Source organism: Bufo gargarizans, chromosome 8 (assembly GCF_014858855.1).
Source record: "Bufo gargarizans isolate SCDJY-AF-19 chromosome 8, ASM1485885v1, whole genome shotgun sequence".
NCBI classification, from domain to species: Eukaryota; Metazoa; Chordata; class Amphibia; order Anura; family Bufonidae; genus Bufo; species Bufo gargarizans.
Window position 1 is genome coordinate 15,442,208 of NC_058087.1, and position 25,843 is coordinate 15,468,050.

At 44.1% G+C, this 25,843-nt stretch overlaps 1 protein-coding gene across 11 annotated transcripts in view; it reads left to right on the forward strand.

The window, feature by feature from the left end:
• LOC122945786 (sodium channel protein type 2 subunit alpha-like) overlaps positions 1-25,843 on the forward strand; it is a 188,573-nt gene that overhangs the window by 53,666 nt on the left and 109,064 nt on the right. For 4 of the 11 annotated variants that reach the window (XM_044304983.1, XM_044304987.1, XM_044304986.1 and 1 more), the window contains exons 7-11: positions 9,324-9,387; positions 10,694-10,835; positions 14,477-14,683; positions 22,558-22,860; positions 24,827-25,168. In XM_044304983.1, the coding sequence (XP_044160918.1) occupies positions 9,324-9,387; positions 10,694-10,835; positions 14,477-14,683; positions 22,558-22,860; positions 24,827-25,168 (1,058 nt within the window). Of the gene's footprint in view, positions 1-9,323; positions 9,388-10,693; positions 10,836-14,476; positions 14,684-22,557; positions 22,861-23,556; positions 23,562-24,826; positions 25,202-25,244; positions 25,246-25,843 lie in introns of all 11 variants that reach the window. The other 7 variants (XM_044304982.1, XM_044304981.1, XM_044304984.1 and 4 more) reach the window with 4 other exon arrangements.

The following is a 25,843-nucleotide window of genomic DNA, read 5'->3' on the forward strand; positions in this document are numbered from 1 at the left end:
TTTTGTGCAATTGCCTCAAGTGTGAATAAACACTGACGTTTTGAGTTAAGAACTTGTGTTTTGCCTTTATACTGCGCCCACTTACCCTATCTACCAGAGGGAAACCCCACAATTGGTGGAGAATGCGGGCAAGAGCAGTGAGGCTGGCGTGAACGCCAATATTTTTGGCTTCTGCATTTTTCAGGCTCGGTTGTATATCGTACATTAAACCAGCTGTATTATAACCAGTGCACCACGACAAAATGGAGGCTGTTGTGAAGGCCCTCATGGAGGCTAATCTGCAGCAGCGAGAGACCAAACTGCAGCAACGCGAGGCTAATAAGCTGCAGCAGGAGACTAACCAGTTGCTGCTACAACACGTGATGCCTTTGCAGACAGCAGGAGCAACCCCGAGCGTGTGCGATGCCCGAAAATCAGTCCATGCCGCGATGTACCTGGCGATGTAAGAGAAAGTGGCTATCAGGGAAAAGCTGCCCTGTTACTAGTGGGCTGAGGTCATCGCTCCATTCCTTGCCTCCGATTTCCAGCGGGTGTATTTCGACTTGCAGCTGACTACCAAAAGGTAAATGGTGAGATTTTGGCAAGACTGGGGGTGAATTTGTTGGTCCGGGCCCAGTGGGTACATCAGTGGGGGTTTAAGCCGGCTGAGCCGGCGAGGACCCAGTATTATGACTTACTCCACGTCTTGCAAAAGTGGCTACAGCCTGATGTGCTGAGTCCCACAGCTATGCTGGATAGACTATTGGCTGATATGTTCTGGAGGGCTCTGCCACCCCCTCTCCAGCACTGGATCGGCCAGGTGTCTCCTGGCAACGTCCTAGAAATGGTGGACCTGGTGGAGTGTTACGAGGCTACTAAGACTGTTACAGGGGGTTCTTTTGGGAGGGGGGCAGTCAAACCCCGTAAATCTCTATCCCAGACCCGGCGACTTGTACCAACCAAACCCACACGGGGTGTACCCGCTACGGACCTGGTTTCGATAGTCTGCTGGCGGTGTCAGGAGCCGGGCCATGTAAAAGCTGACTGTCCCCATCAGGTAGAACCCATGGATACGAACTATGGCTACCGTCAGTCGCTATATGCCAGGAAGCTGTGTGCAGCAGGTACCCCAAAAACTCTAAACCACCTCTGCCAGGTTGAGGTAGGAGACACTCTAGCAGAGGCTCTGCTGGACTCATGGAGTCTGGTGTGCCTCGTAAGGGCTCCCCTGGTACAGTCAGTGAAGGATACTGGCTGGAAAGTCGGGGTCATGTGCATCCACGGAGACTTAAAAGACTTGCTGGGCTTCCCGGCACTGTGGCCTGCTATGAGAGTGACTGATACCCATGAGACAGGGGTAACCCTAGCAGAGTGGCCCGGCTCAGGGGGGAGACCTGAACCCTGGGTACCCTGAGACCGAAGGACCAGCGGTAGGGTTGACCGCCACTTCGGTGGAAGAGGGGGAGACAACCCCACTAATTGTGATGGTGGGAGACATGGAGGACTTGTCGTCGGGTCTTGAATTGGCAGACCTCAATGTCTCCGGGGATAATTTTCGTACCGCCCAACGCCAGGACCCAACCCTATCCCGCGCCTGGTAAAATGTGTTAATAGTAGATGGTGAACCACAACAACCTGGGGCAGAGTCAGTGTTTCCCCGTTTTTTGGTTCATCAGGATATGTTGTATCTGGTAAACCAACTACTAGGTGAGCCTATTAAACAGTTGGTGGTCCCCATGGCTTATGGCAAGCTTGTGTTAGATCTAGCCCACCGACACATTCTCGGGGGTCACCTGGGGCTGCAGAAAACTGAGGATCGTATTCTACAGCGGTTTTACTGGCCCAGCATATTCAAAGAAGTGGAAGAGTTTTGTAAGTCTTGCCCGACCTGTCCGATCACTGGCCCCCAGCCACATTTCCGCAGTCCCCTTGTACCTCTCCCGATTATCGAAGTACCGCTTGACCGAATAGCTATGGACCTCATAGGCCCAGTACCCAAGTCCTCCACAGGGCATCAACACATCTTAATTCATTCTAGACTACGCCACTCGGTACCCGGAGGCGGTGCCACTGCGACATACCTCGGCCAAACTCATAGCTAAGTTGTTAATGGAGATGTTTTCCTGAGTAGGACTAACTAAAGAGGTTCTGACTGACCAAGGGACCCCTTTTATGTCCAAGGTGAGGAGGGTACTCTGTAAGTTGCTGCACATAAAACAACTACAGACGTCCGTTTACCATCCACAAATGTACGGTCTGGTAGAATGGTTTAACCAAACATTAAAAAATATTTTGAAAAGGGTAGTGTCTAATGATGGGAAGGACTGGGACCTCCTTCTACCCTATCTCATATTCACAGTGCGAGAAGTACCCCAGGCCCCTACTGGGTTCTCGCCCTTCGAACTGCTATATGACAGGCACGGGAACAACCACCCACTCCACATAAAAGAGTACATTACCCAGATGCAAGATCGGGTAGAGACAGTATTGCCTCTTGTTAGGGCGCATATGGAGGCAGCTCAGCGTGCCCAGAATCGGGTCTATAATCAGCAGGCTCGGGTACAGATCTTTAACCCAGGTCATCGGGTTTTGGTTCTGGTGCCGACCGTGGACAGTAAGTTCCTGGCTACTTTCTTGTGTACCTCGTAGGGTGGCAGGGGCCCTACGAGTTACACGAGAAAGTTGGAGATGTAAACTACAAGGTACACCAGCCAGGGCGGCGAAAGCCGGAGCAGGTTGCAGGATGACAGGCCGAACTGGATGGACAAATGTCTTTTTTCGGCCTTATGTACTATGTTACTATGTTACTATGTTAGGTTTACCATGTGAATTTACTCAAACCGTGGAAAGATAGGGAAAACCTGTACAGAAGACAGCCAGCAGCCGGGTTTTCTAGAAAAAGAGGTACCGGCCCCTCTGTCTGATGCAAGAGATACGGCTGCCACAGTGAAAATTGCTGACAGCCTCTCCTCTAAACAGACTCATGAGGCCAGGGAGTTTGCTAGTCGGAACACGGATGTGTTCTCGGACCTCTCTGGACGCACTTCCATAATCCAGCATGACATTGTCACTGAACCTCAGGCAAAAGTCTGATTAAAACCATATCGGGTACCCTAGGCTCGACGACAAGCCATATCGGAGGAAGTGCAGCTAATGTTGCAGCTAGACATCATTGAGGAGTCAAAAAGTGAGTGGGCCAGTCCTATAGTATTAATACCCAAGCCGGACGGGACGTTGCAGTTTTGTAACGACTTTCGAAAACTTAACAAGATTTTCTAAAATCAATGCATATCCCATGCCCTGGGTGGATGAGCTCATCGAGAGATTAGGACAAGCCCGGTATTTTTCGTTTTGGACCTCACGAAAGTGTACTGGCAGGTGCCCTTAACAGAGGCTGCTAAAGAGAAAACTACCTTCATCACACCTGAGGGGCTGTATCAATATAAGGTCTTACCCTTTGGTCTGCATGGCGCCCTCACCACTTTTTTGCGATTAATGGACATTGTGCTTCGTCCACATCATCAGTACTCTTCGGCTTACCTGGACGATATTGTCATCCACAGTACCGACTGGGAAAGTCACCTACCCAAAATTCAGGCTGTAGTAGACTCCCTTCGAAAAGCTGGCCTAACCGCTAACCTAAAAAAATGTGCGATAGGGTTAGAAGAGATTAAGTACCTGAGGTATGTCATTGGGCGCAAAGTCATCAAACCCCAAGTGAACAAAATAGAGACGATACGGAATTGGCCCCGACCTGTCATCACTAGGCAAATAAAGTAATTCCTGGGAATGGTAGGCTATTACATGAGGTTTGTTCCTTACTTTGGTACTCTAGCCGCGCCCTTGACAGGACTCTTGAAAGAACACAAGTCAATGATGGTTCGCTGGGATGATCGGGTGGCAGAGACTTTCTCCTCTTTGAAGTCGACCCTGTGCGGTTCCCCGGTTTTGGTGACGCCCAACTTCAAAAGGGAGTTTATAGTACAGATCGATGCCTCCGAAGTAGGCCTCGGTGCTGTACTGTCTCAGGAAGTCAACGGAGAGGAACATCCCATTGTCTTCCTAAGCTGCAAGCTCACCCCAGCTGAAACCAGGTACAGTATAGTGGAGAGAGAGTGCCTGGCTATCAAGTGGGCATTTGAGTCTCTCAGCTACTATTTGTTGGGGAGAAAGTTCCGCCTAGTTAGCGACCACTCCCCTCTCAAGTGAATGAGTGAAGCCAAAGACAGGAATTCCCGGGTCACCAGATGGTTTTTGTCTCTGCAGAACTTTTAGTTCTCGGTAAAACACAGGGCAGGCTGGTTGCAGGAAAACGCGGATGCCCTGTCCCGGGTGCATTGTCTGGCATATGTCCACCCCCACAGAGTTAAATAAAGGGGGGTGGTATGTGACACAGTGAGAGGTTGAGTCTGGCAAGGCAGGTATTTTACTCCCAGCATTTGCGGCTGGCCTGTTTTCCAGCCAGGTGAGGTCAAATACCGGACTGGAGTTTAAGTGCTAGTCCGGGTTTTGGCAGCACCTGGCTGTCCTTAAATAGGCAGCTGGGCTCAGCAGAGATGTCTCTGATTTTGGGATCTGAGGCTTTGTGCCGTGCTGGAGGGCTGATAGCCGCATGCTAGGGAAACAGGCCTGCTGTGGACTACTAGGGGCAGAACTGCCAGCAAGGTGACTTGTGTTATATGAACTTTCCATTGTGTCTGAATTAAGACCAAGACTGCAAAGTTACGTGCTGTTTTGTGCAATTGCCTCAAGTGTGAATAAACACTGATGTTTTGAGTTAAGAACTTGTGTTTTGCCTCTGTACTGCGCCCGCTTACCCTATCTACCAGAGGGAAACCCCACATTAGTCAAATCTCGTTCTCTCAGACCAGGCCTGGCAGCTGCACCGTCCGTTTCCTACAGTGTCCCTGTATATAATGTCATTGTATAATACTGTTGAGGGGGCTTTGACAATACAATCTTTTAGTCCTCCTCCTGGGTGGGCCCCTTCTGAGTTAGGGCCGCAAATCAGTCACTTCCCCTGCTTCTTTTATAGCTACACCACTGGTGCTCTCCTAAAATAAATAAAAAAGGCACAAACCTGCTCCCTACCATTCCTTTCCAGCACAAAGGGTACAGTCTGATTCCTTCTTGTCCCTGGAATGTAATCATTCAGGCAGGGTCAAGTGCGCTGCTGCAGCCAATCACTGACCTCAACAGTGACATGTCCTCAAGCAGAATTTCACTTTTGGGTCACATACCACTTGGAGAGGCCATGCCGTCAGTGTAAATATTCTGGAAAACCTGTTTAAATGTAGTGCACATACCCACTTCTATGTAGAGAATGAGGACAAGGACCTCCTCATTCACAGGATCAGTGGAGGACAGCTCCCACAATTTTAAGGCATGCCTACTTGCTATATAAGAAAATAAACTCTTTTTAAAGGCCAACTCAACTCAAAAATACTCAAAACCATAAAATTCAGTTGTCCCAGTATCCCTCTACTGTTTGTCATACTATTGTCTAAGAAGCTGAGTTTTTAGTTGGGACCTCATTTTGTAGAGCTGCTTTAGTTGTCCTTTTCTCTTCCAGCTATATGAAAGAAACATGATTTCATCTATAAATCTTTACCATGATTACGCAAATGATAGTTCTGGGTAATCTAAAAATTGTGTTGACCAAGGAAAACTAGGAAAATAAATTCCCCAGTGATAGTATAGCTTCCCTACATACAGTCAGGTCCATAAATATTGGTACATCAACACAATTGTAACATTTTTGGCTCTATACACCACCACAATGAATTTGAAATGAAACAAACAAGATGTGCTTTAACTGCAGACTGTCAGATTTAAATTGAGGGTATTTACATCCAAATCAGGTGAACGGTGTAGGAATTACAAGAGGTTGCATATGTGCCTCCCACTTGTTAAGGAACCAAAAGTAATGGGACAATTGGCTTCTCAGCTGCTCCATGGCCAGGTGTGTGTTATTCCCTCATTATCCCAATTACAATGAGCAGATAAAAGGTCCAGAGTTCATTTCAAGTGTGCTATTTGCATTTGGAATCTGTTGCTGTCAACTCTCAAGACGAGATCCAAAGAGCTGTCACTATCAGTAAAGCAAGCCATCATTAGAAACATTTTTGTTTTTGTCCAACATGTTTGGAACATTCTTAAAAAGAAGGAAAACACAGGTGAGCTCAGCAACACCAAAAGAACTGGTAGACCACGGAAAACAACTGTGGTGGATGACCGAAAAATTCTTTACCTGTTGAGGAAAACACCCTTCACAACAGTTGGCCAGATCAAGAACACTCTCCAGGAGGTAGGTGTATGTGTGTCAAAGTCAACAATCAAGAGAAGACTTCACCAGAGTGAATACAGAGGGTTTACCACAAGATGTAAACCATTGGTGAGCCTCAAAAACAAGAAGGCCAGATTAGTTTGCCAAACAACATCTAAAAAAGCCTTCACAGTTCTGGAACAACATCCTATGGACAGATGAGATCAAGATTATCTTTATCAGAGTGATGGGAAGAAAAGAGTAAGAAAAGAACTGCTAAGGATCCGAAGCATACCACCTCCTCAGTGAAGCATGGTGGTGGTATTGTCATGGCATGGGCATGTATGGCTGCCAATGGAACTGGTTCTCTTGTATTTATTGATGATGTGACTGCTGACAAAAGCAGCAGGATGAATTCTGAAGTGTTTCGGGCAATATTATCTGCTCATATTCAGCCAAATGCTTCAGAACTCATTGGATGCCGCTTCACAGTGCAGATGGACAATGACCCAAAGCATACTGCGAAAGCAACCAAAGAGTTTTTTAAGGGAAAGAAGTGGAATGTTATGCAATGGCCAAGTCAATCACCTGACCTGAATCCGATTGAGCATGCATTTCTCTTGCTGAAGACAAAACTGAAGGGAAAATGCCCAAGAACAAGCAGGAACTGAAGACAGTTGCAGTAGAGGCCTGTCAGAGCATCACCAGGGATGAAACCCAGCGTCTGGTGATGTCTATGCGTTCCAGACTTCAGGCTGTAATTGACTGCAAAGGATTTGCAACCAAGTATTAAAAAGTGAAAGTTTGATTTATGATTATTATTCTGTCCCATTTCTTTTGGTTCCTAACAAGTGGGAGGCACATATGCAAACTGTTGTAATTCCTTCACCTGATTTGGATGTAAATACCCTCAAATTAAAGCTGACAGTCTGCAGTCAAAGCACATCTTGTTTGTTTCATTTCAAATCCATTGTGTTGGTGTATAGAGCCAAAAATGATAGAATTGTGTCAATGTCCCAATATTTATGGACCTGACTGTATTTGGATGAGTTCAGATGCTGTAGATTTGCAGTACCATACCCGTGGATGGGGTTTTTAAAACCTCACCCACAGGTAGTGGAAAAAATCTGCATGGAAAAAACAAGTATGTTCATTGTTTTGTAGAAATGCTGTAGATTTTCATTACGGAATTCATCATTTCAATGTATAGGGTGAAATGGTGACATCTTTGTGCAGCACCTGTGAGATGCACAGTAAAATATTTACGCCACGTCTTGCCTTATAGATTGACACACAGATCTCTGAAGGAGGAGTGTGGTGTGAACATGCTAAAATTAGCTCTCTACATGTTAGCTTCCTCCTGTCTCCTATCTGTATGACTTGGGTAGCGCATGCTATTGGGGTTCACTGAAGTCAAACCTAAATGTTCTGGTTTTGAGCAGCATTAAACATGTACAATCTGATTCCCACCACCTACGATTACAGAGTGTTCCCCACATTCCATTAAATTCTTCTCCCAATATTCTGATTATCAAATCCAACGTCTTCTAACTTTTTGACTAGCATTATTGTTTTATTTAGATTTTAGCTTGCATGTTCTAGAATATGTACAGTTTTATCTCTGGGCAGCATTGATTGAGCAGGAGGAGCTGAGCAGATTAATATACAGTTAGGCCTCATGCACACGACCATTGTTTTGTTCTGCATCCGAGCCGCCGTTTTTGCGGCTCGGATGCGGACTCATTCACTTCAATGGGGCCGCAAAAGATGCGGACAGCACTCTGTGTGCTGGCCGCAAAAGATACGGACAGCACTCCGTCTGCTGTCTGCATCCGTTGCTCCGTTCCGTAGCCCCGCAAAAAAATTGTAACATGTCCTATTCTTGTCCGTTTTGCGGACAAGAATAGGCATTTCTACAATGGGCTGCCCGTTCCGTTCCGCAAATTGTGGAAGGCACACTGCCGGCTTCCATTTTTTTGCGGATCCGCGGTTTTCGGACCGCAAAAAACGGAACGGTCGTGTGCATGAGGCCTTATACAGATATACATATTCATTTGGAATTTCTGCAGTCCCAAGAAAAGTTATGCCTAGGGGCCCCTGTCACACTGCTAAGTTCCTTCCCATTACACCCCAACGCTCCACTCCTGTTACACAGCCAAGCTCTGCCCCTGTTGGTTTGATAAGTACCAATCTCAGCTTAGTAGTGGAACATGGGCACTTCTACCATTGCTCTGCTGTTGGGAAGGGCACCCTCCCCCAGCTGAACTAGCTGCACAGGTTATATACCCGACCCTGATCTCTGGGACCCCAAGCTTTTCCTTGGTTTGCATGGTGATAAAGGTAGTCCTGTGCTTAGGAGCCCAGTGGTCAATCCTACTTAAAGGGGTTATCCCATGAGTACTATAAAAAATAAAAATCTGATATCATATATTACATGACAATCTATTTTTAACAAAGCTAGAACCAGCCCCGTACCTCACATAGTTTCAGAGATCTGCCCATTTGTTGCTGCAATTGCTCTGCTAGATTTATTTCAAGCTGGCGGCTCACGAGATGTGCACTTACTCAGGGGGTGCCCTTTCTGCTGCAATTGGTGACAGTTAAAGGATGGAACGGAGCATGTGCTTCCATCTCAGTGAGCAGGACAGAGAAATTAGAAAAGAGCAAACAGCAGGTGGCGCTATACAGATACATTTTATTGAATAACTCACTGGCTATACCAAGTATTTAATTGCATGCAATTATAAAAGTATTCAGATCCAAGTTCTGGTTTGAAAAATATAGAATATTTTTGGTGGGTCAACCCCATTTAATGTCTGACCGTTATTTCTCTGAGTAGCACCGCTCACTGGACTCAAGCATTCAAAGAGCAGATATTTTAAATGGATAAATGACAAGTTATACTGAATCTTTTCCTGTAAACTATATATCAATCTTCTCAGCTGCTCATGCACTATAACAGGCCACCTGCAGATACCAGTGTTCATTGCGACAGCTTCCCTTTAATTGATCTGAATGGGATGTATAAATGTTTCTATATCACATTTGTGAAATATATATATATTTTTTTTACAAACAGGAAATTATTACTTTTTTCCTGGGCAGAGGGACGCCCTTCTTTGTGGAAACAGTACAGATGCTGGGTAAATAATTAGACAATATAACTCATTGTTCCTAATCTATTGTTTATAAGAAACATTCATTTCTTCATTTATTTGCCATGAATCAGATACAAAGAATTTTTTTTTCTAAACAAAATCGACAGTATATTTTCTAATGAATGAGTGAAGGACATTTCCTTACTGCCTCCCAGTATATGTGAATGTTAAACCCATACCCATACACCTGCAATAGCTGTCGTGAGGGTGCATGTGTTCTTAACGAGGAGAGGCATAAGCCACTGCCAAGCACTCCTGGAATATCTCCCTTGTGAACAAAAGGATCGGCCATAGAAGTTTAACTTGGTCAATCCTTTCCCCCAACATCATCTTCGGGGAAGAGAAGGCATGCCCACATACAAGTAATATAGTTGGTCAGCCCCTCCAAAATTGATGGGTTTGGCCAACTTTACTCATGCATTGGGCAGATATATTAAGATAGCTTTATTTTACAACAGAATATTGTACCTGCGCCATTTTTATTTAGTATTGAATTTATGACCAGTACTTGGATTGTTAAATGTGTCTAAAGCTGTGATGTTGTGAAGAGAAGAAGTGACACAATGCAGCATAGGACATACTATCAGAATTTTACACCACTTTTTAGACCACCTTGGGGATGGTATAGTTTTTATCCACAAGGTGCACCAAACTGTCTAAGGTTGCAACAAAACTAGGCTCTAAATAGGACTAGACTAGAGAATTGATTTGTCTCATCAAGCAGAGTTGTACACCTGCGAGGAGGTGTCCCCACAACTGAAGATGCTCCATCTGACACTCGATTGACAGGGCTGGACATCTTCTGGTGCAGGAACAGTTGCTGATGCGGAAGCAGAAGCACAGCCTTTGCGCTTGCGCCACTATTCGGAGAGATGTCAGGCCCTGTCAATCAAGCAGCAGAGGGAGCATGCAGGGACACCACCTTGGAGGTGCAGAACTCTGCGTGATGAGGCAAATCGATTCATAAGTCTACTGCTATTTTGCGCCTCGTTTTGTTGCAGTCTTAGACAGTTTGGTGCATCTTGTGGATAAAAACTATACCAGTCCCAAGGTGCTTATCAGTAGACTAGACAAAATCTTGGTGGTAAAGTTGTCTAAAATAAAAACTCATGTTTAGCATGTCGTAAGTGAAACAAAATTGTGGCGCATACACTTCTTATATTTGGTGCAGCATCAGTGCGCCACAAATTCTGGTTCAAATCAAGATGCTCTCCATGCGCAGTGATATTGATTTATCTCCCCCAGTATGTTCCAATATCTGCTACTTACACATAGATGTTCTCTGTTTTAGCCAATGTCCAAAGGGGTTTGTATGTTTGAAAACTGGTAGGAACCCAAACTATGGCTACACAAGCTTTGATACCTTCAGCTGGGCCTTCCTGTCTCTATTTCGACTAATGACGCAGGACTACTGGGAGAATCTTTACCAACTGGTGAGTAATGACATACCAACATAATATAGTTACTATAGCAATTTATTACATTGTTTTATGCTGAGCTCGGTATTCCTGTTGCAGAGCTCAAAATCTCCTTTGTCTCTTTGCGCAGTCGTATAATTAAGTGATACATTTTTGGTTGCCTGCAGACACCACTAGAAGAGTTTATGGGCTTACTGTCTATAGTGTATTACTGAATGCAATGAGTGCAATGAATCCAATAAGAAACCCCTATAAACATAGATTATGGAAGAAATTAGCATGACATTTTTGACCTATTTATATTAAAGGTGCTTTATGAAAAACTTTTATACTGATGACCTATCCTCTGGATAGGCCATCAGTATTTGATTGATGGGGACCTTCGTCAATCAGCTGTTTGAGAAGGCATCGGAGCAGTAGTGCTGCGGCCTTCTCTCAGCTCACCAAGCACAGCGCCGTACATTGTATAGCGGCTGTGCTTGCTATCGCAGCTCAGCTCCATTGACTTCAGTGGGGCTGAGCTGCACCCAGGCCACGTGACCGATGAAAGTGACATCAAATGGCTTAGGCAAAGCTGCGAGACAGCTGCGGCACTACTGCGAGAACCAATGCTTTCTCAAACAGCTGATCGTCAGGGATCCCGGGTGTCGGACCCCCACTGATCGGATACTGATGACCTATAGTTCATCAGTAGTGTTGAGCGCGAATATTCGAATTGCGAATATTTTTCTCGAATATCGTGATTTCGAGATTTCGCGAATATTTAGAATATAGTGCTATATATTCGCGAAATCGAATATTCGTTTTTGTTTTTTTTTAATGCTCCATTCAGTGCCCGTTGCCGTGCTCATGGAGCGTCCCCATTACCATGGGGACGCTCCATATACTAGAATGTACTGTCGGATTAGAGAATTACGTTGAAATCACCATGCGATTATTTCGTGTTATATTAATCGCATCGCAATTTCAGCTTTGCACTGCTATATTCCATATATGTGTATTTTACGAAATTTCGTACTATTGCTCTAACTTCGTCTTTTAGAATATTACGAATATTCTAAAAGACGAAGTTAGAGCAATATTACGAAATTTCGTAAATACACATATATATTGTAATTTAGCTAATATACTGCTATATTAACTTTTTTTAACAGTGTACATATTTTACAAAGCTTAAGTTCAGAAGAGGGAAAAAAAATGAAAGAAAAAAAAAATGATTATAGCAGTATATTAGCTAAATTACAATATATATGTGTATTTTACGAAATTTCGTAATATTGCTCTAACTTCGTCTTTTAGAATATTCGTAATATTCTAAAAGACGAAGTTAGAGCAATAGTACGAAATTTCGTAAAATACCATTGCCTTATACTATTATACTAGAAAAATCGCAACACGCGATTAAAATATTCGCATATGCGAAAAATTGAAATAATTACGAATATTCGATTTCGACGAATATAACACGAATATTCACTCGAATATTCGCGATATATCGCGAAATCGAATATGGCACCTCTCGCTCATCACTATTCATCAGTATAAAAGTCTTGGAAGACCCCTTTAAAGAATGAATTTGTTTCCAACAAAAAATTTTACTTTGTAGTAATTCATTCAGATTAATATACTGTCCTGTGTAAGGGCAGCAAATTGGAATAATTTACAGGTCCGTATTCCCAAAGTAACATAGAATTGTACCCCGTGTCTATATAAAAAAGACGCAAAAGCCTGTATTGAATGCAGGACTATCACGACCATTTGTGAGCTCATTGTGGGATACAGCAATCATGATGTCCATACTCCTAGTAGTAGCCAAAACATCAATATCTGATAGCTGATAGCTTATCAATATCTGATTGGTAGGATTCCAACTCCCACCATCCTTGTCGATCAGGCTGTTTGAAGAGGCCACAACACTCCTATAAGGTCCACGGCCTCTTCCTAGGCCAGTGATGTTACGTTCATTAGTCACATGGCCCATGTGCAGCTCAGTTTCATTATAAGTCAATGGGGCTGAACTGCAATACCATGTACAGCCGCTATACAATGTACGGCTCTGTGCTTCCTATGCTGCAAGGAAGCTCAGCCTCATCGAAGCACCGCAGCCTCCTCAAACAGCTGATTTTCAGGGGTGTCGGGAGTCGGATCCCCACCAATCATATATCAATGACCTATCTTAAAGAGGACCTTTCACCTGGAAAAAACATTGTGAACTAAGTATCCTGACATATACAGCGGCGCCCAGGGATCTCACTGCACTTACTATTATACCTGGGCGCCGCTCCGTTTTCCCGTTATGTCCTCCGGTATGTTCGGTCACTTGGTTATAGTAGGAGGAGTCTGCCCTTGTTCTGCTGGGCGTCTCCTCCTCCTAGGCTGTAGCGCTGGTCAATCGCAGCGCAGAGCTCACAGCCTGGGAGAAAAAAAAACCTCCCAAACTGTGAGCCTTGCGCTGCGATTGGCCAGCGCTACGGCCTAGGAGGAGGAGACGCCCAGCAGAACAAGGGCAGACTCCGCCTACTATAACCAAGAGTCCTAAGTCTCCGCCTACTATAACCTACTGAGCGAAGATACCGGAGGACATAACGGGAGAACGGAGCGGCACCCAGGGATAATAGTAAGTGCAGGGAGATCCCTGGGCGCTGCAGTATATGGCAAGATACTTAGTTCACAATGTTTTTCCAGGTGAAAGGTCCTCTTTAAGGATAGGTTATCAATATAAAGATCGATATAAAGACCCAGAAAACCCCTTGTTGTGCTATGTGGCTAATGGAATAGCTGAAAATTACACCGGACACTTAGAGGTAGATTTATGAAGGCTGGGGCTTTCTGTGGCAGTCTTTATATCCCCTGCGCTCCCAGAGAATGTGCCTAATTTATGACGAGGCGCGCACTTCGTCATATATTAGGCGCATCCTCTGGCAGTCCGTGCACCCAAACAGAAACCTACTGCAGCTCAGAATTGCTGTATATTCCAGAGCACATTTATTAAGACCAGCATTTTAGACGCCCTTCTTAATAAACTCCTAAGCTGGTGGTGGAAGAAGCACCAGCCTCTCCATAACTTCTGCGTATCCACCTCCGGTCTAAATGTAAAACAGCTTTCTAGCTTTCTTACATTTAGACCTTTTTCTACTTCTAAAACCAGGCGTAGAAATGGTAAATGAGACGGCACATCCTCACCTACTCCACACCCACTATTTTAGACCTGGCGTGAACAGGGAGAAGTCTTGTGCCTGAAATATGCCTAATTTAGGCGTATTTCATATTGATAAATGATTGATAAATGACCCATTCTGTGTGTGTCAGACAATGGCAAAAATGACGATAAATTTGTAGCAGCTGCTGGTAAAGCACCATCCCCGCCCTCGCGAAGCCCCTTTTCAGGAAAAGTGGCGAGGCCGGCATAAATAAATGCCACTTGTGACAATATATTTTAAAATAGAAATCTGGCACAGGGAGGTGATCAATCTCCCTTTTTGATATGATATTCTTGATTTTTGGTATTGACCTGTAGCTGTAATATGGTGGCCTTAAATAGGACAACATAGTCAGCTGACGATTATCGATCTCGAAAAAATTAATAAACTATGAAATATAATGCAGAAGCTATCTGCAAAACACTTATCATTGGTTTACAATTTATTTTCCTTCAGACCCTACGAGCTTCCGGGAAAACCTACATGATCTTCTTCGTATTGGTGATCTTCTTGGGCTCCTTCTATTTGGTGAACTTGATCCTGGCCGTAGTTGCCATGGCTTATGAAGAGCAGAACCAGGCCACTCTAGAAGAAGCTGAGCAGAAGGAAGCAGAATTTCAGCAGATGATAGAGCAGCTGAGAAAACATCAGGAAGACATACAGGTGACATATCTATAGAATAAATATTCCAGGAGTTTGAAATAGACATCTATATTTTACAGCAGACAGAGGCTGTCCACTTTTTGGAAATGAAACTCAATTTTACAGCATAATGTGCTAATAGTTTATAGAGGACCTTTCATCAGTTGCAAAAGTCTAATTACGGTGTTACTTTATAGGGCAGCTCCCACTGATGCCATGGCTGTTTTTATTTTCAACCCCCCCCCCTTCCCCCCGTTCGTCCGCTGTGGCCCCCTGTTGATTTTGGCGCCTTGTATTATAATGAGGAGCATCAGAACAATGAGGAGGAGGCTGATTCTTTCTCAGTGGGCAGGCGTCTCCATCTCCCTGGTCCGATTGGACAGCGCTACAGCCAGGGAGAAAGAGACGCTCACTGAGAAAGATGAGAAAGACTCAGTCGCCTCCTTTCTGTTCCGATGCTAGTAATTAGCATACTGAGCGGGGAAAATAGGGTTTGAGAGCTGCATTTATACAAGCAGGAAAATAATAAGAGTATGTGAGCGTTCACGTGTTTGATTTTTAAGTGTGTGTTTGTATTAAGTGTGTGACTTTAGATTACGTGACTTTAGATTACGTGACTTGAGATTCAGGGACTTTAGAAGGGGACTACAGTAAATTAGATTCTTATCACTGCACTATAATGTATTTTTCTATTTTCTTGCATAATCCCCATTTAGTATGTGTTCCATTATTGACAGCGCAGTCCAGTGCACATCTTGTCTAATGTATGCAGTCCTGGAACAGCCATTTCAGGGTGCATATCTTTGTTCAAAATGTAAGCAAATTTCCCGTTTGGAATCACACATCGAGTGTCTAAACGGGCGAATTTCAACACTGAGAAGCGTTGACAATTTGGAAAAGAGTTTGCTGCTCACTGAGCAGGCACTCTATGGGGTAGATGTGGGGCAGGGTGGTAGCGAGGAGGCTCAGGAAAGTGAGGTAGCTAGCTGGGTAACAGTTAGAAAACGGGGTAGAGTGCCAGGGAGGCTAGCCCTGATCTGACCCACCACAACAAGTTTGCACAGTTGGCAGATGAGGGGGATGTCAGTTCAGGGAGAGCACTGCTGCAGCCGGACTCTTCTTCTGCCAGTCAGGGGAATATCAGCTCCAGTAAGCAGGGGACCAGGAGAGCAGGGCGGGACAGACAGGTGCTGGTAGTAGGAGACTCGATTATTAGGAGTAAAGATAGGGCAATCTGTCATAAAGATTGGGATCGTCAAACGGTGTGTTGTCTTCCTGGCGCTAGAGTTCGACACATCGCGGATCAGGTTGACAGATTACTGGGAGGGTCTGGAGAAGATCCAGCAGTCATGGTCCATATTGGAACCAATGACAAAGTTAGAGGTACAGTAGGTGGAGCGTCCTTAAAAATGATTTTAGGGATTTAGGTCAAAAGCTTAGGGCAAGGACCTCAAAAGTAGTGTTTTCCGAAATCCTACCAGTACTACGAGACACACAAGAAAGGCAGCGGGAGATTAGGGAGGTTAATAAGTGCCTCAAGAACTGGTTTAGGAAGGAGGGGTTTGGGTTCCTAGAGAACTGGTCTGACTTCTCTATCGGCTACAGGCTCTATCGTAGGGATGGTCTGCACCTCAATGGGGAAGGGGAAGCTGTGTTGGGGGAAAAGATGGCTAGAAGGTTGGAGGAGTGTTTAAACTAGGGACTTGGGGGGAGGGTAATTACGTTATAGGATGGGAAGATAGTGCAGATAGAGACCGGGGCAAGGTAATGGGACTGGGGGAGAATGGAAGGAGGAACTAGAACAGCTCAGAAGGAAAACTATAGGGTAAAAAATATACATAAACCTCTTAAATGTATGTATACTAATGCCAGAAGCCTGACTAATAAAACGGAGGAACTGGAATTAGTGATGTGTGAGGAGGACTATGACATAGTGGGAATAACTGAGACATGGCTGGATGATAGCTATGACTGGGCAGTTAATGTACAGGGTTACAGTCTGTTTAGAAAGGATCGCAAAAAACGGAGACGGGGAGGGGTCTGCCTTTATGTAAAGTCCTGTCTAAAGCCCACAGTCCGGGAAGATATAATTGAGGGACATGAACATGTGGAGTCACTGTGGGTAGAAATACATGGAGGCAAAAACAATATTAAAATACTAATAGGAGTTTATTATAAACCACCTAATATACCAGAGTCCACAGAAAATATGCTACTAAACAAGATAGACGAGGCGGCAAATCATAATGAGGTGGTTATTATGGAGGACTTTAACTACCCAGATATAGATTGGGAAACTTGTATATCTCATAAAGGAAACAGGTTCTTGGCAATAACCAAAGACAGTTACCTTTCACAATTGGTTTGGCACCCGACTAGAGTAATGGCCATACTGGACTTAGTATTAACCAATAGACCTGACAGAACAACAGATGTGCTGGTTGGGGGACACCTGGGAAATAGGGACCATAAAGTAATAACCTTCCAATTACCATTCAAAAGAGTATTTATTCAGGGAGGAAACTTCAAAAATGCAAAATTTAACCAACTAAGAGAGGCCATAGGCCTACTTAACGGGAACAAAGTCCTTAAAAAAAAAGAAAAGAAAATACAGCCACAAAATTTTATATTTTTAAAAGCATCCTAAAATCTAATTGTGAGAGGTACATACCAAGAAAAATGTGGATAAATAGAGCTGTAAAGAAAGCAATAAATGACAAAAAGAAAACATTTAAATCACTAAAACAGGAGGGTAGCGAGGAAGCACTGAAAAACTATAAGGAAAAAAATAGAATATGTAAAAAACTAATAAAAGCAGCCAAATTAGAGACCAAGAAATTAATTGCCAAAGAGAGCAAAACTAACCCTAAAATGTTTTTCAATTGTATAAATGGTAAAAAGTATAAATCTGAAGGTGTCGGTCCTCTACAGAGTAATGAGGGGGGAGTTGCAGAGAGCGATGAGGAGAAAGCAAGGCTTTCTTTTTTTTTTTCTCCAATGTATTCACTGAAGAAAAGAAACTGTCTGATCAAATACAGAATGTAAAAGTTAATTCCCCATTAAAAGTGCCCTGTCTGACCCAGGAAGAAGTACATAGGCGTCTTAAAAAGATGAAAATATACAAATCGCCAGAACCAGATGGCATACACCCCTGTATCCTAAGAGAATTAAGTAATGTCATAGCCAGACCCTTATTTCTGATATTTAAGGCCTCAATACTGAGTTCCACAGGATTGGCGCATAGGAAATGTAGTGCCAATATTCAAAAAGGGTCCAAAAACAGAGTCCGAAAACTATAGGCCGGTAAGTTTAACATCTGTCGTGGGTAAACTATTTGAAGGTTTTCTAAGAGATGCTATCTTGGAGTACCTCAATGAAAATAAGCTAATAACGCTATATCAGCATGGCTTCATGAGGGATCGGTCATGTCAAACTAATTTATTCAGTTTCTATGAGGAGGTAATTTCTAGACTTGACAGCGGCGAGTCAATGGATGTCGTATAGCTGGACTTCTCCAAAGCATTTGACACTGTACCGCATAAAAGGTTAGTATATAAAATGAGAATGCTTGCACTGGGAGAAAATTTCTGTATGTGGGTAAGTAAATGGCTCTGTAATAGAAAACAGAGGGTGGTTATTAATGATACACACTCAGATTGGGTCACTGTCACTAGCGGAGTACCTCAGGGGTCAGTATTGGGCCCTATTCTCTTTAATATATTTATTAATGATCTTGTAGAAGGCTTGCATAGTAAAGTATCAATTTTTGCAGATGACACTAAACTGTGTAAAGTAATTGACACGGAAGAGGAAAGTATACTGCTACAGATGGATCTGTATAGATTAGAGGCTTGGGCAGAGAAGTGGCAGATGACGTTTAACACTGACAAATGTTAGGTTATGCACATGGGAAGGAATAATGCAAGTCACCCGTACATACTAAATGGTAAAACACTGGGTAACACTGACATGGCAAAGGACCTAGGAATTTTAGTGAACAGCAAACTAAGCTGTAAAAACAGTGTCAGGCAGCTGCTGCCAAGGCCAATAAGATAATAGGTTGCATCAAAAGGGGCATAGATGCCCGTGATGAGAACATAGTCCTACCACTTTACAAATCACTAGTCAGACCACACATGTAGTACTGTGTACAGTTCTGGGCTCCTGTGAACAAAGCAGACATAGCAGAGCTGGAGAGGGTACAGAGGAGGGCAACTAAAGTAATAACTGAAATGGGGGACTACAGTACCCTGAAAGATTATCAACATTAGGGTTATTCACTTTAGAAAAAAGACGACTGTGTATAAATATATCAGGGGTCAGTACAGAGATCTCTCCCATCATCTATTTATCCCCAGGACTGTGACAAGGGGACATCCTCTGTGTCTGGAGGAAAGGAGGTTTGTACACAAACATAGAAAAGGATTCTTTACGGTAAGAGCAGTGAGACTATGGAACTCTCTGCCTGAGGAGGTGGTGATGGTGAGTTCGCTAAAAGAGTTCAAGAGGGGTCTGGATGTATTTCTGGAGTGTAATACTATTACAGGCTATAGCTACTAGAGATGGATCGTTGATCCAGGGAGTTATCTGATTGCCTGATTGGAGTCTGGAAGGAATTTTTTTGCCCCTAAATGGGGAAAATTGGTTTCTACCTCACTTTTTCATTTTTTTTTGCCTTCCTCTGGATCAACTTGCAGGATAACAGGCCGAACTGGATGGACAAATGTCTTTTTTCGGCCTTATATACTATGTTACTATAGGATCCCTGCTTTATGCCCTACCTAACGTGCTACTTATCTTATAAAGTCTGGACCCATGAAAGGTCCTCTTTAATGTTCCTTGTCCAGGAACCCTAGTTCAGTAACTAGGGTTGCCACCTTTCCCAACAAAAAATACCAGCCAAGTTGTGGGGCATGGCTTAATGTAACTGTGACTGCTGGGCGCCGCTGTTCCCCTGCTTACCGCCGCGGTCCTGGGCGCCGTGTTCAAAAGTGATCTGCGGCCAGTGCTTCCCATTCACCGCTGCAGTCCTTGGTTCTGTCTGTGTAGGTACTGTTGTTCTGGGATCGGTTCCACAGTTTCCTCTCAGCCCTGGCCACAGCATGCTTGCTGCTTGTTTCCTGCAGCACTACCTTAAGGGCTGGCGCGCGTCACTTCCTGGGCATTATGGGTTAGGTCATGTGACCTCATTGACCAGTCCTAGCCCTCCTGTACATATATAAGTGTCTCAGCCCCCTTCCCAGATGCCTCAGTGTCAAGGTCATTGTGTCCTGCTAAGATTCTTGATATCCGCTTGTGTTCCTGACTCGTACTTGTGTTCCTGGATTCTGCTACCCATTTGATCCCTGCCTGCTTGCCTTGACACTCCTGTTGCCAACCCGGATTGCCTGACCTGTACCTGTGCCGCCTGCCCTGACCTTTTGCCTGTCTGACTTCACCTCTGCCTCATCCTTCGATCCTGCACTGTTGCTCCTGGTAACGACTCAGCCTGCTGACAACACCTGTACATTTGGTACCTTTCTCAGGTACCTCCTGGTCCGCCTGGACCAGCTGCTTTGTGTGCCTATCCTCCTCAAGAGGTAGCGACCTGGTGTTCCCCTCGAGAAAGTCTATCCCCACCAGCAGGGGTACTGTGAAGATTGAGGGGTTCGCTTAGACAGCGCCCTTATTGGAGGTAGGACATATGGCAGAGTGGGTCCACACCCACTGGTTTGTGACACTTAACACTGGGTGTTAAGTTGCCGTGTCATTATGTGGCTCCAAGTATTAATAATGTCCCAATTAGTGCCCCCCAGAATTGATAATGCCCCCATTATGGCCCCCAGTAATAGTAATGGCTCCATTAGTGCCCCCTGGAATTGACAATGCCCCCATTAGTACCCCCCAGTAATACTATTGCCCCCATTAGCATCCCCAGAATTATTAATGCTCCCATTCGTGCCCCACATAATCAATAATGCCCCCATTAGTGCCCCCCAGAATTACTAATGCCCCAATTAGTGCCCCCCAGAATGAATAATGCCTCCATTATTGCCCCCTTGAATTACTAATGCTCCCATTAGTGCCCCCCAATATTAATAATGTCCCCTTCTCTGTGCAAATAAAATAGGACTCATCCATTTCATTGCTGTGAACACTTGCTGCTCACTGGAAGCTCAAGACAGGACCTGCACTCCAGCGTGATGACTTTTCGCAGGTCCTGCTGCTTCCAGTCAATGCTTTAAAACGTCATCAGGCTGGACCACAGGTCCTGACCCTGGCACCATTAAATGGATGAGGGGAGTTTTTTTTCTTCTTAGCACAAGGAAAGAAGGAAGGCGGATTGGAAGTTAAAGGCTTTACTAATGAGCTCTCCACAATTGAAGCGCTCCTTAGTAACAGTCCATATAGGAATAGCTATACAGCAATTATTATAGCAATTATTGTTGCTGGTAGAAAAAAATTACCGGCAGGGGCACTAAATTACCGGCTTTGCCGATGAGATACCGGCTGGGTGGCAACCTTAGCAGTAGCTAATGAAAGTTTACACCAGATCCTCTTAAAATGGATAAATGATAAATGGACAGATAAGTGGTGTTTCCCATTTGATGGTGCAACAGAAAGAATTATCATGGGGCAGATTTATGTAAACTGTCTAAAAGAAAACAGTATTGGTTGCCTATAGCAACCAATCACAGCATAGATTTCACATGGTTGGTTGCTATGGGCTACAAGGGTTTTCCTACACTCAGTTTGATAAATCTTTTCTATTGGGTCTTATTTACTGAAAACTCAAGCAACTAATCAGAGCTCAGCTTTCATTTCTTAAACTGCTTTGGAAAAATAAAAGTTGAGCTCTCACTGGTTTCTATTGACAACAGACTTACTGTTAAGCTGGGCCTATGCATTAGATTAAAGTTGGTCAAAAGCAAAGATCCTCAAATGTGTATGGGGGCCTCCCAACTGCACATGGCAGGGAACATAAGAATTGAGCAAGTTGGTTTTAAGGGCTTGTCCTGTGCCTGAGATGGGAATAACCACAGTAAGCTCTGGCCCTTAGTGGCTGGAATTATGGAACCATTCGAGCAGCCGGTGCTCCTCTGTTTCCATAACCCCCATATCAGTCATGGGAGCTACACAAACAGCGTAGCACAGTGAGATAGGCAGTTTCCGTATCTCCTGAGTTTGCATAGTTCCCATTCATTGCTTTGGGAGTTATGGAAACAGCAGAGCACCAGCAGCTCAGTAATTTCTGTAACTCCAGCTACACGGATGGTGCTTACTGTGGTTATTCCCATTTTGGTCATTAAGGTAGAGATGGGACAACTTAAACTGCCCGATCCTTTTTTTCTCAGGGAGAAAAGCGGCTGCTAGAGGTGCCTGGCAGTCGCGTCCTACGAAGAATACATGCTTGATCAAGTCCTGGAAGTCCTGTATCTCCATGTTTTGGCCGCTCTCTTGATTAACGATTCCATGATACTATATATTGACTTATTTACTAACCTTGTCATTGACAAAACCCCATCGTAACATTTATTCAGATAGCCTTGCTTTATTGACTAATAAGAGAAAAAAAGCATAAATGTAATTGCACGTATTGGTTACAGTAATGTTTCTGTAATGTGTTATTGATTTCTGTATTCAGGGAAAGCCTGCTCTGTTACCATGTTCTCTATCTGTCTGTCTGTCTGTCTGTCTGTCTATCTCAGTGTTTCCCAACCAGTGTGCCTCCAGCTGTTGCAAAACTACAACTCCCAGCATGCCTGGACAGCCTTTGGGAAACACTGATCTATCTCATGTCTATTATCTATCTATCTGCCTCATATCTATCTGTCTGTCTATCTGTCTATGTATCTTTCTCTGTCTGTCTATCTACCATTACAATATGACCAATTTACTTTGTTGTCCTTCATTAGGCAGCAGCAGTAGCAGCTCAAGAGGCAGCCCTCGGCTCCAGAGAGTTTAGTGGTGGAACAGGTTATGGTGGACTCTCCGAGAGTTCATCCGAAGCGTCAAAGTTAAGTTCAAAAAGTACCAGGTTAAGCTCAAAAAGTGCCAAGGAAAGAAGAAACAGAAGAAAGAAACGGCATCAAAAAGAGAAAGGGGACGGAGACGAGAAATGTGACGATGAAAAGTTTCATAAATCCACATCAGAAAGCAACCTGAAAAAGTTCCTCTATGATGGAATTAGATTGACGAAGACCTCATCACCCCATGAGGTACTTTTTGACTTGTGTATAAAGTTCTGGAAATGAACATTCAGGTTGAACAGAATATATTGCATTGGATATCATATTGGGATTTACAGTGGCCAAGGTCTGGACTAGACTAGTCATATAAGGGTACTTTCACACTAGCGTTTTTGTTTTTCCTGTATTGAGTTCCGTCACAGGAGCTCAATACCGGAAAAAAATGATCAGTTTTATCCTAATGCAATCTGAATGGAGAGCATTTCGTTCAGTATGTATTAGGATGCATCAGTTCAGTCCCTCTTACGTTTTTTGGACGAAGAAAAAAACGCAACATGCTGCAGTTTTCTCTCCGGCCAAAAATACTGAACACTTGCCGGAATGCCGAATCCGGCATTAATTTACATTGAAGTGTATTAGTGCTGGATCCGGCATTAAGTGTTCCGGCAAAACGGATACGGTTTTTTGGTCTGCGCATGTGCAGATCTTTAAAAATACAACAACAAAAAATTAATACCGGATCCGTTTTTCCAGATGACACCGAAGAGACGGATCTAGTATTTCAGTGCATTTGTCAGACGGATCCGGATCCGTCTGACAAATGCCATCAGTTTGCGTCCAGATTGCAGGAATCCTCTGCCGCAAGTGTGAAAGTACCCTAAGAGGGATCTGTGCTTCAAGATGCCCAATATCACTGGGTCCAGCACGTTACACCACTACTGCAAGCCTGGGTAACACTGTTGAATTTCTTTAGCAAGCATATAACTTTTTCTTGTGGCCATATTTGCTGTTTAGCAAAACCATCATTTTGTGAAGCATTTAAAGGGGTAGTCCAATCGTAGACATCCTCACAATATGTCGTAAATGTCTGACAGACATGCATCCCACTTCTCAGACCCATCCCTGTCTCCAGAATGGTGGTCCCTCTGAAATAGACAAAAACAGCTAAGCCGTGACACCCATACAATTGATTGGAAAGATTCGAGGACATGTGTGGATACCTCTCCACTGGGTGTGGCAGCCAGTGATCTTCTATACAGCTGGGATGGTGGTGATAATGAGATCCTTATTCTGGAGATAGGTGCATGCCCTAGAGGTGGGACCCACATGTATAAGACATTTATTGCATAAATATCTAGTATGGGAGTATCCCTTTAATCCTATGCCCAGGCTATGTGACTACTTCACCCATACAAGGGGAAAGAGGGCTGCACAATTAAAGGGGTTATGACATGATTGATATAAAAATTGAACATTGGACATCATATATCACATGACAATATCCGACAAAAGTAGAACCTCAAATGGGTCCAGGGATCTAGCTGTTAATTGCTCCAGTTGCTCTGCTAGATTTTCTTCAGGCTGGCAGCACATGAGGGTGTGTGTCCTTTATCAGGACATGTGTCCTTTATGCCACAGCTCTCTTCCCCTAACTTTCACAGCCTCTGTCAAACAGAGTACACTGTATACTGATGACCTATCCTCAGTGTAGGCCATCAGTATCTGATCGGTAAGGACCCGATCAGCTGTTTGAGAAAGCACCAACGCTCCTGTGAGCCCCGGCCTTCTCTCTGCTTTTCCAAGGCCAAGTCATGTGCAATGGTGCCTGGGAGCGCCATACCAGGTACACCCACTATACAATGTACGGCTCTGTGCTTGATAAGCTGTGAAGAGGCAGAGGCTCTCACAGGAGTGCTGATGCCTTCTCAAAATAGATAGCTGATCAGCAAGGGTTCCGGGTGTTGGACCTCCACTGATCAGATACTGATGACCTATCCAGAAGATAGGTCATCAATAGAAAAATCTTGGAAAACCCTTTTAATTGTTGGCACAACCTATTATAAGGTTGCAGTATGTGTTTGCTATGTAATTGTTGTGCTTCTGAGAGGTTTATATAGACTTTTTTTGGGGTACATATGCTGCTGCTCTTAGGTATTGGTGTAGCCATGGTACATAAATAATCTATGTAATATTGTTTCCTTTATTTGTTTAAAAGTCTCTGCTGGATGTCCGCAATGATGTCACACCAAGGCGCAACAGCAGGACCAGCATGTTCAGCATGTTCCTAGGCCGTGGGAAAGATGTGGCATCAGAAAACGACTTTGCAGATGATGAACACAGCACATTTGAGGACAATGAGAGTAGACGAGGATCCTTGTTTGTACCTCACAGACAAAGACGAGGAAGTAACTTCAGTCAAGCTAGCAAGGCTTCCAGAACCCTACCAGTCGTTCCAGTGAATGGCAAGATGCACAGCACCGTGGACTGCAATGGAGTGGTCTCCCTGTTCGGTGGTCCATCTGCTCCAACATCGCCTGCTGGACTACTACTGCCAGAGGTGATAATAGATAAACCAGCTTCTGATGACAATGTAAGGAAGTTTCAAATAGTTAAGGCATGGGTAGCCTTTATAGAGTGCTTCCATCAGGAACAAATAATTTGGTTGGTCAAGCTTTGAATGTGACTGCTTTTTGCAAGGCATATAATGAACTAACTGCATATTTTATCAGTATTTAGACCTATACACTAATCCGATATTGAACTAACATGGTATGGTTTTACACGTAGCAGTCTTAAGTGCATCTTAAGTATGGCCCATTACTTTTAGTAGAATAGTGGTATATTTGGCCTGCATGGGTACATATAGGTATAAGTTGATCTTCATTGGTCTGATTACTCTATATAGAAAGTTTTGGGCTTTTTTTTTAAGACCGTCCGGGTTTTAATGAAGCCCCATAGCTGACAGGTGCATCCAGGGCCAGTTCTAAATGTAAGACAGCTTCCGAGCTGTCTTACATTTAGACCATTTTCTACGCCGAAAACAGGCGTAGAAAATTATGAATGATACGGGCCTCCCGGCCCATCCCCTTCCCCACCCATGCCGCACCCATTATTTTATACCTGGCGTAAGCGAGACGAAGTTGCAGACATCTGCGCCTGAAATACGCCTAATTTAGGCATTTTTCAGAATGACCCCCTTTATACCTTAAATGGTCACTAGCTCTTCAAGAAA